Source organism: Pygoscelis adeliae, unplaced genomic scaffold, assembly GCF_000699105.1.
Source record: "Pygoscelis adeliae isolate BGI_AS28 unplaced genomic scaffold, ASM69910v1 Scaffold135, whole genome shotgun sequence".
Classification (NCBI taxonomy): Eukaryota; Metazoa; Chordata; class Aves; order Sphenisciformes; family Spheniscidae; genus Pygoscelis; species Pygoscelis adeliae.
In genome coordinates, this window is record NW_008824908.1 from 1,883,999 (window position 1) to 1,899,446 (window position 15,448).

The window sequence follows — 15,448 nt, forward strand, 5'->3', positions numbered from 1 at the left end:
AGGAGACATCTGTATCCAGTCTGCAAGAAAATAAAAAATGGTAGCATAAACAAATTGAGTGATCACAGGACCTTGATGTAGAAGAAATGAAAGATAAACCAAGGCTGGGGCAGTTGTTTCAGTGTTGCAGTTGTGGTGGGAGGTTTTGGGTTTTGATGGCTGTGCTTTACTGACATCATTATTCAGATGAGAGCATTAATGAAGTTTATAGTCCACTAATACGAGTGTTTGTGTGTGGGCAGAGTTCAAATCTTCAATGTATCTGATGTTCTGTTGGGTGCAATTTTCTGCAAACCTGCTAACAAGACTGTGATCATTCATTTATGTGTTTGGGAGCTTATCCGTGTAATTCAAAAACTTCACTTTTTTTTTTTTTAAAAAGCTCTAATTTTACTTGGACAAAACTTCTGTGTTGATATAAGTATCAAAGCTCAACAAAAGGAAAAGGAAACATATTTACAACTAAGCAACGAAAGATCTTGAGATGATAAAAAATAAGTGGGTTGAAAAGTCGTGGTTATATACATTGATCCGCCATTTAGGCAGCACAATTGAATGATATTTTCCTTTCTGACTTGTGTGAGAAGACCAGCAAAATTGACTGAATCCAGGTGAGTTTATTTAAGTAGTTGACGGATGATGTATAACTCCAGCAATAGTTAATCAATGTTATTGTGAACTTAATTAGGCTAAGGATGATAGTCATGTTAGAAGCAAATTTAGCTAAACTGGTGTATGTATATTAATACCATACTTTATAACTATATATATACTTTATTGCACTTGCAAGCCTTGCTGTTACAAACTAAACTTAGATGGACTGTCCTTTAACCAAACTAAAACTTGACTTGTGAGATCTTGCACTACCTAAACTGAGTATTAAAATCCCACCTGAAGTTAATAGGTGACAAGGAAAGGCAACAGTAGCAACTGGATGGAGTCCACCCAGGAAAATGAACCTTTGTAGTAGTTTTTTGAAGGCTAACCACTTGTACATTATTGTGAAATATAGTTACCAACATTTGATTTTGGTTTTGCAGTAAAAAAAAACCCCATTCACCAACATTAAGAATCAAAGAAACCACAACTGGAAAAAAAAAAGGAAATAACAGCAGTACTTCTTTGAGATGGTTCAAGACGATTTTAGCATGGGTTTTGTCTCACTTATGTTGGCTTTGGAGCCGTGATGATAACATAGAATCATAGAATCGTTTAGGTTGGAAAAGACTTTTAAGATCATAAAGTCCAACCGTTAACCTAGCACTGCCAAGTCCAGCACTAAACCATGTCCCTAAGCACCATGTCTACACGTCTTTTAAATACCTCCAGGGATGGTGACTCAACCACTTCCCTGGGCAGCCTGGTCCAATGCTTGACAACCCTTTCGGTGAAGAAATTTTTCCCAATATCCAATCTAAACCTCCCCTGGCGCAACTTGAGGCCATTTCCTCTCGTCCTATCGCTTGTTACTTGGGAGAAGAGACCGACACCCACCTCGCTACAACCTCCTTTCAGGTAGCTGTAGAGAGCAATGAGGTCTCCCCTGAGCCTCCTCTTCTCCAGGCTAAACAACCCCAGTTCCCTCAGCCGCTCCTCATCAGACTTGTTCTCCAGACCCCTCACCAGCCTCGTTGCCCTCCTCTGGACACGTTCCAACATCTCAACGTCCTTCTTGTAGTGAGGGGCCCAAAACTGAACACAGTATTCGAGGTGCGGCCTCACCAGTGCCGAGTACAGGGGCACGATCACTTCCCTGCTCCTGCTGGCCACACTATTTCTGATACAGGCCAGGATGCCGTTGGCCTTCTTGGCCGCCTGGGCACACTGCCGGCTCATGTTCAGCTGGCTGTCAACCAACACCCCCAGGTCCTTTTCCGCCAGGCAGCTTTCCAGCCACTCTTCCCCAAGCCTGTAGCGCTGCATGGGGTTGTTGTGGCTGGAGTGCAGGACCCGGCACTTGGCCTTGTTGAATCTCATACAGTTGGCCTCGGCCCATTGATCCAGCCTGTCCAGGTCCCTCTGCAGAGCCTTCCTACCCTCGAGCAGATCAACACTGCCGCCCAACTTGGTGTTGTCTGCAAACTTACTGAGGGTGCACTCAATCCCCTCATCCAGATCATTGATACAGATATTGAACAAGACCGGCCCCAAAACTGGGCCCTGGGGAACACCGCTTGTGTTCATCCCCACTCTTGGGGCCCGGGATCCAGCCAGTTTTTTACCCAGCAAAGCATACACCCGTCCAAGCCATGAGCAGCCAGTTTCTCCAGGAGAATGCTGTGGGAAACAGTGCAAACCTACCATCTAAACAGAGCAAAGGCTGTTCTCAGTTTACTTTACTTTTTGGCAGACTGTACCTCCATAGCGAAAATTAAGAGAGTAATTTCAGAGCTTGTAAATCGTGATTCTAGATAAAATTATAAAACCCAGTAGGATCTAGTTAGCTTTATGCTTTTGTAGCTTGCACTGACAAGCCGAATCAGTTGTTCAAGTTCACAGTAGTAAAGTAACCTTTTAAAAAGCTCTCTTCTCCGAGACTCTTCATTGTGTTCTGAAATGGACAATGATTAAGGAGCATCGAGCATGTGGCTCAGTGCTTACAAAACCAAAATTCACCCAAAAAATTGTTCTGAGAGACAGTTTGACTTAGAAGACCTTTGCATCAGAATCTCATGAAGTTTTTTTGGGGAAGTAGGCTGAATTTTTTCCGTTTTTTCAGAGGAAAATGTAGTTTACGAACTGTTGGAGTCTCCTGCATAGGTAGGAGCTGACTCCTTACTGAGTGTTGGTTAACAAGTATAACAGTTGTACTTGACTTCTAAGTTTGAAGAGCAGAATTATTTGTTGCTTTTGCATTCAGTGGATTGTAATTTCCATTTTTTAGCATGATTTCTGCCTTTTTTTTTTTGAAGTTTAATTTCCATTTGGCTGTTAGAAATTTATGTTCTTGTCAGATAAATAGGGATATTTCGTTATTACATGCATTTTGTCCGGTTAATATACTGTATAAGAAGCTGTACAAGTAAAACACAGGCAATATTAGTGTGATACATTTAAATAAGAATCCTCACAAAACCAGAAAGTATTAAAATAGCTTTTTTATTGGACAGGAGCATATTCATTTTTAATAATGAACAGCATTAGACAATTGACATCCTATGACTTTTAAAGATCAGCACAAAGAATAATAACCATCCATTAACAGTTACTTAGTGTTTCTTGCCCAGTGCATGCAGCTTGTAATTCTTAGGCAGGCAAGACAGCATGTATATTGGGAGTGGGGTGAAACTGTGAGTGTTTTTTTGCAGGATGTCAGAGGCAAAATTGCTTTCCTGGAATGTGGCAATTCCTGAATTTCCGTCGAAGGGGAAGCCAGATGCAATCAGCTGTGTCACTGCCCGAAGCTGGCCTCGCCTCCAGGTTTCCTGCCTGCAGCAATCCCTGTGCTAGATACAGAGTGGGAGCAGGGGGAGGGACTGCGAGCTGGGGTTTATCATCTGGTGCAGAATTTTGTAAGAAAGAAATCCATCCAGCAACATGCACCTGCATGACAGGGGAGTGGGGACACTGTTCACACCTCGGTTATTTGGCTGCCCTTGCTGTAAGAGTGAAGTGCCTGACAGAGAAGCTTTTGTGTGTTTTCCCCAGGAGATGCTAGCTGCTAATCAGCTAAGCTGGTGGGTGCGTGGGTGGCTAAGCCAACAGAGTATGCCTCAGCCATCTTCAGCTCCCACTACTTAAATAATAAAGTATGGGAGCTATGGGAAAGGAGTTGCATGCGGGGATGGCAATGGGCAGTGAAAGGGTGGTCCCTTCCAGCCCTGCCTTCCTGTGCAGGGACAGGGGAGTAGTTTGTTCTCTTCTTCCTGTTTCTGGAAGGTGTTTTAAAGCTCTGAAAGAAAATATTTCTTTAGCTGAGGGGAAATGTGATACACTAGAAATAAAATAGCTGTAAAAGAGATCATCTTATAAAACGTAAAACAGTGTAACAAAAAATCCAAGTTTGGGCGTTGGGAGTATAGTGGTGGCTTTTAAGGATTTTAAATGACCAAGTGGCTGGTTTCAGCACTTAAGCACCATTCTTCTCTTGAAAGATGGTCTTAAGATATCAAAATATAAAAAGATGAAGGCTTGCAGCATACCTCAAGTGATTAAGGATGGAGTGGCTGTCACAATCATGTTCGTTCCAGTGGGTACTTTGTATTTTAGAGATGATAGAGATGGAAAAAGGGCTCTGTGGGGAAGCAAAAGGAGGAAAAGGAAATCTGAGTGCACCTGAGGACTGCAGCGAGGCTCCTGAAGTGATGTAGGGGAACAGATCTTGAGTAATCCCCCTCTGGACCTAATGGGGAAGAGGGTTTTGTCTTGCACCTGTAACGATGGTTTCTCTGGGAAAGAGCTGCCTTGGCTTGGAGGTTTTCATAACTCTCCACCCATCGGTTTGGTTTTGTGTTTCAATTTGTATATGCCATGAAGAGGACAAAAAAGACTTAATTCTACGGATTTATTAAGCTGACATTTTTCTCTGGCCCTTAGCTCTCGGGGCTGTTCAAGGTCAATGTTATTGAGACTGTGGTTTATGGCAGTGGGTATCAAGGAAAATTGTTTTACTATGCTTATTTATTTTATTTTAATATTAAGTGAAGCTAAGTGCATTGCACTTTACTAATTGAATCTTCGTTTAATTGTTGATAACTAAAAGCAAATACAAATGGTTGTAGAAGGGTTTCTTATAAAACGCTTGCATTATGGATGAAATTGCGTTTCCTCTGTCCCTGAAGTTTTTATTTTGTTTCCCGGTCTTTAAAATTTTGCATTATGGTTGTGTGTGACATACTTACAAAGAGAGCAACCCCGTCACCAAGGAACACTGCAAAATGTTTAATCTGGCATTTCTAAGTGATGAAATTAAAGACGATAAGAATAAAACCACTGCATTAGCAAAATCTATTTCCAGCTGCTTCTGCATAGAAACAGCATCATACGCAGCACACCAAAATGCTTCCAGACTTACCTGCTGTCTGTAAACCCAGGAAGGGGCTCCGTGTAGGAAGAGGGAAGGTGTATGGATGTTTCTTACTCTTAATACCAGGGATAGCTAGTGGGAGGGTTTTTCTAAAGGGTGCCGGTATGCTCTTTTTATGATGGAGACAAGTAATGCGAGAGCTTAAAAAATTGTTGCACAGAAGATGCTGGAGCCCAGGGCCTTTCAAATTACAAGTCAACTGAATGTTTTCAACCTATTATTTAGCTGAGTAACAAGGGCTAGAACATCGTAAAAGGCTGGTACGTGGGGAAGGTATCCTGCTGTGGCGCTTCGTAACCTGAATCGGGGCAGTGAATCTGTGTAATGGCTGTATACAGAGGAGAGCGAAAGTGGGAAAAAATCTGAAATAAAGGTCTATTAGCACTAATGTGCTCGAGACCTATTTATGGGTAATGTAGATGCAGAGAAGAAAAAACTCCTTTGGGGTTATATGCCTCATTGATGAGTTACAAATGAATGTACGTGGTTCGGCCTGCACCCCTCCCGCTCCCCTCCTCTACCGTGCTGAGGTCAGCTGAGGCTGGGTCCAGTGCCACGGAGGGGACTTTGTGTTGGTGAAATGCTGCTGCTGTCTGTTTCCTATTTTTATGGCTCAGAGCAGGCTTAAATAACACGGTAGTTAGGTCTTCTGGTATTTAGTGCTTTACAGCTCTAGGATTTTTTGTTGTTGGGAATCGTGCGGTGGTGAGAGGAATGGTGAGGAAGTTTTGCAGTCTGCTGGGTGTTGCCTTGGCTTAAGCGCTCTGTGTTGGACATCTCTCACAATGCCGTGAAAATCTGTTCCATGACTGCTTGGAAGAACAAGGGAGCCCTGTGCACATACGCAGTCGATGGCTGCCCCTCCACAAGCAGCTCTGTGGTTAATGGAAATGATAGGTTACGAGGCAAAATTGTTGAGTGTGAGTACGGTCTCTGAATCAGGGTAGTCCCAGTCTGCACCACTGGTGACCACACAAGCTGCTTCAAGTGACAGGGGCTGGCAGTTGGGGTGCCCATGGTTCCTGTTGCTGCCAGCAGCGGTGTCTGGCCAAAGGCGAACCCGTCTCGGCACCTTCTGAAATCCCATCTTTACTGGAATAGCTGGGTCGTTTGCACATTGCAGACAGGGTTATAGTAAGTTTTTATATTTATTTGTGCTCCAGGTCTTAAAGAAGCACAATTTGATTCATGTGTCCTTTACAAACAGTTTACAGGGCTAGGGCACTGCCTAAAGTTGATAGTAGTGGTGGTGTTATAGCTGTTGGAGAAGCTAATGAACAAATGTGGTTTAGGCAGGAGATTTTGTTTTTAATTTGCTGGTAAACCTCCAAGCTACGTTGTTTCCTCTCTTACTCCAGAATTAGGAGCCATTTACTCCAGGCCTCTCTTTCAAGCTTTGCAACTTCATTTTGCCCTTTTCTTTTAGGCAAATCTCTTGGCGTGTCCATGCCTCAGTTTTTGTCAGTTTTAAAATGAGGATGCTTTTTCTTAACTATCTTCCAGGGAGGACTTGTTCATTGTTGCCCCTGAAGTAGAAACTGCTCTGCATATTGGAACAGCTCTCCAATGGCTAAATAAGCCTTTCTATTAAAAGGGTCCTCTCTAACTTAGCCTGAAAGGGAAATCTGAATGAAGCACTCTGTTGTGCCATCTTGTGGTGTCCCCTGTCATGGTCGATAAATTAATTTGAAAGGTGCTTCTCTTCTCGTCTCTTGAAACACAGCAGATTTATTGCCAGCAGTTCTGATAGCTGACCCCACTTTTTTTGTAAAAACCCATTTCAACTAAAACCTGTTCTCCATACCATCCTTTGCTGTCTAGAAAATATGGAACATGGAGGGCCATACAGATCAGGCTTGAGGTTTTTAATGCAGTACGATGGTAGTAAGGACCAGTGAAAACCTGTGCTCCGTACAGTGTGCTGGTGGCAGGGCAGGAGGCAGGCTCTCTGTCCGTGGCTCCAGCAAGGGGACCTTGTTGAGGAAGCTGTGGCTGACTTCAGGGATGATCATAGAGGAACATGCAGCAGAGCAGTCCTTCGTGGGGATGGCTGAGGTCGTTACTTGCGCTGCAGAACTTGCCCCCTGTCTTGGGCAGGAGAGAATCGTACTGATGCAAATAACAGCTTCCCTTACTGATGAGGGTCTGCTCTGGGGTATGTTTTGCATAGGTCTTTGGCTGGCCGCAAAGGCACGACAACTTAGGTAAACCTGGGAATGTGTTCAACTTGGCTAAGGTCAGCTGAGGGAGGGAGAAATTCTGGTTTTTGTGTGTGAATGCCAAGAACTGAATGGCACTAACCTTTTACTGAAGTGTCTTCCCCAGCTACGAAACACTGCTTTAGTACTGATGGATAAATAAGTAGGCATTTGGAACAAGAGTGAATAAGGTTTGTCAATGGTTTTATCATAGACGACACTTTCACAGTAGTTGAGACCAAATGATCAGAGTCAAATTCGGCCTCAGACAACTGAGAGCGCTGTGGGTGAAGGTGGTGGTGCTGCGAGCCCTTAGGTCGGGGCTGAACCGAGCCACTTTGCTGGTGTCAGCACTCTGCAGAAACCCACCGTATTGCCAAGTGATACCACCATTTCAGAAGCAGCATACGTGTTCGTGTTGTGCCTGAGCTAATGAGCCCTCCAAAAAGACCTCCAGGATGTCAGCTAGCCTCTGTGTGTTGGGAGGCTCAGTGCTTTTAACAGAGACCGCCTTGCTCGAAACCAGCTCTAATATCTCTAACATGGTGCTGAAAGGGGCCTTTTATCTAATCGAACTCCAGTCGCTTCAGGATGGAGCATTTGCAACATCAGGCATGCAACCCAGGAAATGAACTGTCAATCCTATAGGGACTGAGACAGACTGGATGCTCTAACGTGTATTGATTCATCCATATTTTAACAAAACAAAAACTGTATTAGTGCTACTGCTTTACCTCACGTTATTATGTGTACATTAGATATTGAATCAGTAGTAGTAATGGAAAGCTTATGATAGAAATCATAAAGCAACTAATAAGTATGGAAACTTAAAAAAGAATGATGATATTTGGAATAATAATGGTCATGGATAATGATAAAAGTAGGGATGGTAAAACTAAGAGGTATATAAAGAAAAGAGATTGTCTTCTGGGCTTCAAAGAATTCTCAAAATGATGGATATCTAAATAAGACAACCTGTCACAAATGCTTCTTTCCTCAAGTAAATGATAATAGAAGAGACTGAAGCAGTTTGAGGCTGACAAAATGGCAAATGCTGGGAGGAACAGAAACTATGGTGGAAGGAAAGGATCAGAAAGTATATTTTAAGAGGTAAAACTGCAACAGTTGATCAAAAAAGTACTAAGCTTTTTTTTTTATATCTGTGTCAATCAGTTTTCATCAAGAGAAAAACATCTGGCTAATCCATCATTTTTTTGAGATTTCAGCAGAGGGAAGTTTCAAAACATCTGTGCTAGTGAGTGGAGCGAGCATTGTGTGACTTCCTGGGGCCCATAAAGTGCTGGGGTGGTTTCATTTTTTTTTTTTTTAATTTTGTCACGAAGATGTGTATGCTCACTGTGTTTTCCAGAACTCTTTATTCTTGGGCATTTTAAAAAAAGGGTAGGGATTTTTAAAAGATTTCTTTCATTTGCTTGTGAATTTGAAACCAGTTTAAATATAGATAAGGCGACTTGAGTTGATGTGGTCTGTCTTGCAAAATAGATGCAATTAGCACAGAGCTGTGTTGCTGAAATGATCTTCTCAAGACTGACTGCCATGTAGGGTGGCTGGGTTAACCCAGTGCAGCCCTGTTCATTTAATTTACAGTGCTAAAATGGGTAACAAGGCTAGGATTGAACAATAAATCACAAAATGCATCTGTATATTTATGTCTTGTTGATATACTTGCTGAGGATCTGTGTTCACATTAATTTTACTTACTGAAACAAATTATTTATTCTGGTAAATAGAAGATGACCTTGTAGGCCATGAGTCTCTGGAGGAATAATTTGCAGGGTATGTTTTTGGTGAATGTTTCCAAATTAATTTCCAAATTTTAACTTGTTTCATATAACTTGTGAGCAGTGTAGAGAGCGTCATGGAATTTACAGTGATAAAAACATTAAGAAATCATCAACTCGGGTATCTGTGTGTGAGTAGGAGTCATTTAACATTCAAATGATAATCCTGTTTTGTGCTTGAAAAAAGGCAGAGTAGGAAGACAGACTGAAGCTACTGTAAAGTAAATATAATTCTCCTTTATTGTCCCTTCCATGCAGCAGCAGCCAGGTTATGTATCTCCTACAAAATTTGCCTGGATGTGCTTGCTGCCTTCACGTCAGTCACTTGCAAACCTTTTGGCTTACAGGTGTGTTAAAGTGTGAATCCGCTCCTGACTCTCTTTCTTTACCCTGCATGTGCTTATCTTTTGAAATGATCTTTTAACTTTATTAATGATTGAATACCACTTGTGACCAGACAAAATGATTGTGGAGGAATGGGATTGTGACTTGTTGAGCTGAACACGTGAATGTTTTCTTATCAGAAGATAAGGTAGGTTATACACCGTGCCCGTCTGACATTCCTGATGGGTTGTGAGTGAGGGAGCACTTTGTTCAGAGTTGTCCCTGGATAGGGGTCTGCTCTTCCAAGTCTCTGGTTTTCAAAGTGACTTTGACCGTGACACTCCTTCTCCTGTACTCAAGGTTCCCTGGGTGCAAAATAAGTATAACGGTGGCAGAATCTTCTCTGTAAGATGCTTGAGAACTGCTAGAGAGTAACTGGTGGCTACTTTCGCTTTTTAGTTTCTTTGTATGAAGAAATTAAAAACCCTAGGAAATCTGCCTGTTCATAAAACCCAGCACTCCTGCATACTTCTGAAAGCCCTAGACAATTGTGCAATTAAGCACATACTCGTTATTCATGTCAGAGGAATGCAACAGAGACCTGGGACTTCCTTCACAAAAATAGCTCGGTGCTTAGAAGCGGACTTGAACAGTCAGTGTGAAAACACCTCCAGTGCCTCTGCCTTTGGTGCCAGCATCGTATTTCGCAAGGGAAGGAATAGAGTGATACGTTGTTTTAATATATAATACATGTTTCTGTTGCCCTTGCAAGTACTACCACCATGCAGAATCCTATTGTCAGAGACATGGGTGAGCCGGTATCTTAATAGCCAGTATTTGTTTATGCACTGCAGCCTTATCGAGGAGAAGGAGGTCACTGAAAACTGTTCACGTTTCACAGCTTATCCAACAAGTCTGAAGTTGATTTGGGATAGAGGCTACTGTGTTGCTAAATGTGAATAATGGTGATGTTAAAATGCAGATGTTGCATAAAATTTTGAAGAGATTAAAAAAAAAATCAGAAAGCAGTAAACTAAAGCTGATCCTGTCAAAGGTCACGGTGCATACTCATGGATTTTAGCAGCTAAAATTGTGATAAATGCCAAGCCTCCTTTTGGCCAATTCTGCCATTGTAAAAAAAAAATAAAAATCTAGTCCTGCTGTTGTCAAGATGGGACATTAATTTTGCAGTAATAGTTGACCTTGTCTTCAATTGACTTTATGTAAAAATCAAACTCCTACTTGTTTGTGACAGTCTCAACTGTGAGAACTGTAGAAACCTCAGTGTTATTGGATTAGAGGGCACAGGCTTTTCTGTATCATCTTATTGCTCAAGAGTAGTTTCTTTACTGGCTGAGTGGGGAGTATCATCTTACAGAAGTCCTCTCCTTTGTATGTAAATGCATCTTCTTAAGGTAAGTGGGTTCTTCAGCTTTGTTGGTTTTAGCAAGATCACTTTGGGAGCATTGGTACATCTACTACGAGAATATACACTGACGTGTGCTCTGTTGGAACATCCTTTTCCAACGTAATTGTGTTACAGCCTTCTGGTTACCTGGTTTGCATTTAACTTTGTTATTTGGACTGCTCATGTGTACTGTAATCATGTTAAAGGGACCCTGTCAATGCTCATAAAGTAGCTTGAACCCATATATGCAGGCAAATGTTTTATAACAGGACTGTGACATGATTTTCCTGTAACCAGCTGTCCCACTGTGGTGGCATACACAAAAACACTGATCTCTCTAATGTTGTAGGCCACTTCCTAGAAGGTAAATATGGAAAGCGGCTCTTTAAAATCTGTCCTTTTCCCTGACTGTCTTACTTCTGCACCCGAGATGTGGTGACCAGAAGCAGATCAGGAGAAGCTGTTGCAGCTGCTCTACCTACTGCTCTGCAGGCATTTTGCTGGTGGTGCTGGTGCAGGGAGGGTACCTGATGACCTACCCCTCTTCAGAGCTGGGCAGCTTGTTTGTGGGTGCGATGATGTGTAAGAGGGGCACTCTTCTTACTGACAGCGAAGCTTTTCTTGTGAGCCCACAGGGGTGTGACTGAGGGTGTGATCCTCCCCAGAGGCTCCCAGGAGAGTGAGGCATACCTACTGTGGGTGGCTGCCCTGAGGAGGTGGGTGAGGGAGGGGAAAGAATCAAGGTTTTGTTACTGTGAGAGGGAGCTGCTGTTGGGCTGGGCAAACTTTGGTTGTGCAGCGGTAAAACCCCTCGGGTTGACCCTTCCCCTTTCTTTGCATGCTGGATTGCAGAAGATGTACTTGTGGTAGGTGCAGCTGGGAGGAGAGAAGGAGAGACTAGTTCTTCCCCATACATGAGTGCAAGGGGACAAGGTGGGACTGTCTGACAGGGCATGGACGTGCCAGCCGAGTGGCCATGGTGGTGTCCCAGCCAGCGTAACGGGCCTTCAGTGAAGGGGTGGGCCTTAGGGGAGGCAATGGTTTGTCTCTACATCTGCGATAACCAGAGCACTAGGTCTGATGACATCAACCCCGAAACAGTCTGCTAGTACAGTATTCATGCTTTTAGGTTTTAGCAAGATGTGGTTCAGCTGAGATACCGAAGCTGAAATCCAATCTCCAAAGCATTTGAACGGTGTTCGGAGCTGGGTGCTGGGCTGCCTTCTCAGGCTGGTTCTCACTCTCTGAGCAAGGAATGCATTTTGTGTCAGCCTGCTCGCCTGGAGATGGATACTTACCAAGCAGAACTGGGTTCAGGAGGTTCTGCATGTGCTGCAGGATTTTGATCCAGATGTTCAAATTAAGTTTGTTTCAGTTTTTTGTCTGGAAAAAGGTGGAGCCAGCAGTAGCTAATTCCATAGGGACATAAGTAAAAAAGCAATACTCTGGTTTTACAAAATGGGTCATCCCTTTTGCAAAGCATAAAATTTGTGGGTGGGATGTGCTACTGGAGATTGGCAAGATACTTCTATATATCATTATATTTTGATCGGCAATAACATCCGCAATATTTGTTTCATTGTGTTTTCTCCCCAGAGTCACTAGTCTCACTAATCTAATTGCGTTTTTCCATTGTCCTTGCTGGAGAAGAAATGCAGGTGGTGTCAATGAGAAATCTTTGCATTATTACTCTAGAAATGCACCGAGTGTGTCTAAAAGAAAATACTTGCTTATGGTCTCTTATATTACTAATATTATCATGTTTATCTTGCATATTCTTGTTACACTTAAGTACCTCATATGTTCCTGGTAGGACTTCTTATCCTTGCTTCTTTTTAAAATGTCACTAAGATTGCTATTAGATGTTTTTGAGAGATTGAATAAATTTCTTCAGTTCGATGCTGTACTAACTAGCTTATAGCTGATCAGATTGCAGCGGTCTCTTCACTATGCTCTACTGCATCTGAGCCCAGTTTTGCTTCCTTCAGTGTATGACAGCAAAGGGAATAAACAGTCACTCTACTAGAGGCTTTTTCCCTCTGGTTTCAGGATTTTCCTGGAAAAGAATCTTCAATAATATTCCTGATAAATTAAATATTTCTTACAAATTCTGTTCTTTTTTTTTCAATAGGTGTTGGCATCATGTCGGGCATTTCTTTTAACATCTCGGATTCCCACCAAGGTAAAGCCACTGTGTTTCTATAAATATTCTGGTTTTTTAGACACAAATGTAAGTTGCATAAACTAAGTTGCATAAACTTAGCATATTTTATACTTGTGCATCTGTTTAAAAAAACCAAACAACTGAGGAATGGTATGTTGCATGGTGTTGAGCTGGAGTGGTGCTTCCTTTAGTGTCTGCCTTAAATGGGTTTGTCAATTTATATATACTGTTTCAGAGGAATTTTAACTTCTAGAAATGCAGGTGGGTGAAGAATTATGTTGGAAGCACCAACTTGAACTGCAAGATGAGCCTGATGACCTTTGTAGTTGGACAGTTTATGTCCAAACAAGCTGCTGGCATTATTCCCTCTAGTGTTTGTAGTGTCAAATAGGAATATATTTGATTTGGAGACAGAAATGATGTTGAGGTGTATTAAATTCTGCTGTTTTCTGATGATTTCTGTGGTTGATTTTGAAAAACACCTTGCCAACCTGCCTTGCCAATGCCAGTGAATTATTTTTTCTATTCCTGTGACAATTCGTAATGATTGTTGTAGCAGAGAAAGATAATTTCCACGTGAATGAAAATTACTGATGTGGAAGAACATCTCTTGCCCAGCTTGGAATCAGTGAATGGGAATTCGGCATATGTTCTATTTTGTTGTGTTTTACACATACATATGTGTGTGGGGGGGGATGTAAGTGTGTGTGTGTGTGTGTATGTATATATGCTTTATAGAAAAAACAGGATCAATAAATGGAACAATTGATACCGGGTTTTCAGTTATGGTCACTGGTAAATGTGACCATCCCTTACCTATAATTTGAAGATGCTGACTGACAGGTAGGATGACTAGTTTGAATTTCTGCTGAAATTTATTTCCTTCAGTTGATTACCCTGTCCCTGCAGCACGGATATCTTCGATTGGTTGTCTGTTGGCTTTTGGATCACTGCAGTTTGCAGCCTGTTTTTAAGACAGGGTTTGGTGACTGGTTGCATGGAAACATAGTGCCTGTTGATGAACAGCTCAGACATGGGTACAGTGGCAGTATGATGGACAGGTGGTGATGGTGATCTTGTTAAATAATAGCAAAGCCATTGTAATTCGTCAAAAAGCTCTTGAAGGCTAGGGCTTGGTGTACTAAGGAATAGCTGTACTTCTAGTTTAGCATTACAGACACTTCTCAAAATTCCTTTTATTAAATGGATTTACCTAACTGAAAAACTCGTTTCTGTTTTCACGGAAATCTAGAATATGTATGCTGTACTAACAAAATTGTTACTTTAGTGATAACAAATGGAAGAAAGGTGATCAGAAGAAACTGTGTCTGCTCATGGTTTATGTCAAAATTAAACTTTGTATATCTGAACAATTATTAGGATGGTTGAAAATGCATTTCTTTTCTAGCAGGATTAGTGAAACTTACTGAATTTTCTAAAGTCTGTACTATTTTCAAAAGCTGCTCGGAAGCTTTCTGAGCCCGAGAACTTCCATGTAACTGGCACGCAGTAACTGCTAGCAAGACAGCTGAGAACATGCAGCAAAGACACTTTGTTCCTCCAGGGACCTCTCACAAAATTGAGTACGCTGAGAGGTGGCCAGTTCTGAGTGACTGTTATTACTACATCTGATTCCAAGCTTCGCTTTTTCTTAAACAATGCTGTTGAGATCTATCTACTAAACAAGGATCAAAGTTAAAAGAAATAAAGATGGATTAACTATAATATCAACTCACACAAATATTCTTAGAGCAAGAATATTACAATGACCACCTGATAACTTTACACTCAGGTCCAATCAGTTCACTTCCACTAATCTAGATGGATTGATAGTAAAGAAGTGCTGTACTTAAAGCCTACTAATTCTTGCTATGGTCTATATAAAATGTAGTTGCAACATTAGTAAATGTTAGGTGCGTCATCAAGCCCACAGATAACTGTATGAAATATTTGTGGGAGTGTAATTCAGGTTTGTGAACATATTTCTAGTGCCACCTTTCAGTAAGTTTTCGTTGAAAAAATTGGAAACGGTGAAATTAGCTGGCTTGGTAACTGCAGGGTCCCTCATAGCCTTTTAAGAAGATTTTTTAAAAAATACAGTTTTAGGTAATAAATGAGATTATGCTTTTTAAAACTTTGTAAAAATTATTTCATAGTTTCAGGTAGATGATGTTTAGAATGTGTTCTGTATTTTTGCTGCAAAGCAAGGACTGTAAATCCATGTTTTGAAGTAGAAAAATGAACCAAAGATGAACTATAGAGATGTTGTCACATTTCCTGGTATTTGTTAACTCTAGTCAAGAGGATTTTTGCAGAATGAATTCTTGAGCCTGAATCTGTGTAAACTTTTCTCAAGAGTAGAAGGGTATTTTTGATTGTGTGTACATGCATATAGGTTTGCACATACAAAGTACGTTAGCAAAAGCAGAACCTTCAATCTGGTAGGTAAATAATTTGCAAAATAGAAAGGATTTCAATCATAGAAACTTTTCCCTAAAATTTCATTATGATTTGGGTAAACAAATG

At 41.5% G+C, this 15,448-nt stretch overlaps 1 protein-coding gene across 1 annotated transcript in view; it reads left to right on the plus strand.

Annotated features, from left to right (window-relative positions):
- Window positions 1-15,448, plus strand: part of LRRC16A (leucine rich repeat containing 16A) — a 222,900-nt gene that overhangs the window by 91,209 nt on the left and 116,243 nt on the right. The window contains exon 3 of the mRNA XM_009324940.1: window positions 12,890-12,940. Coding sequence (XP_009323215.1) covers window positions 12,890-12,940 — 51 coding nt within the window. The remainder of the gene's footprint in view (window positions 1-12,889; window positions 12,941-15,448) is intronic.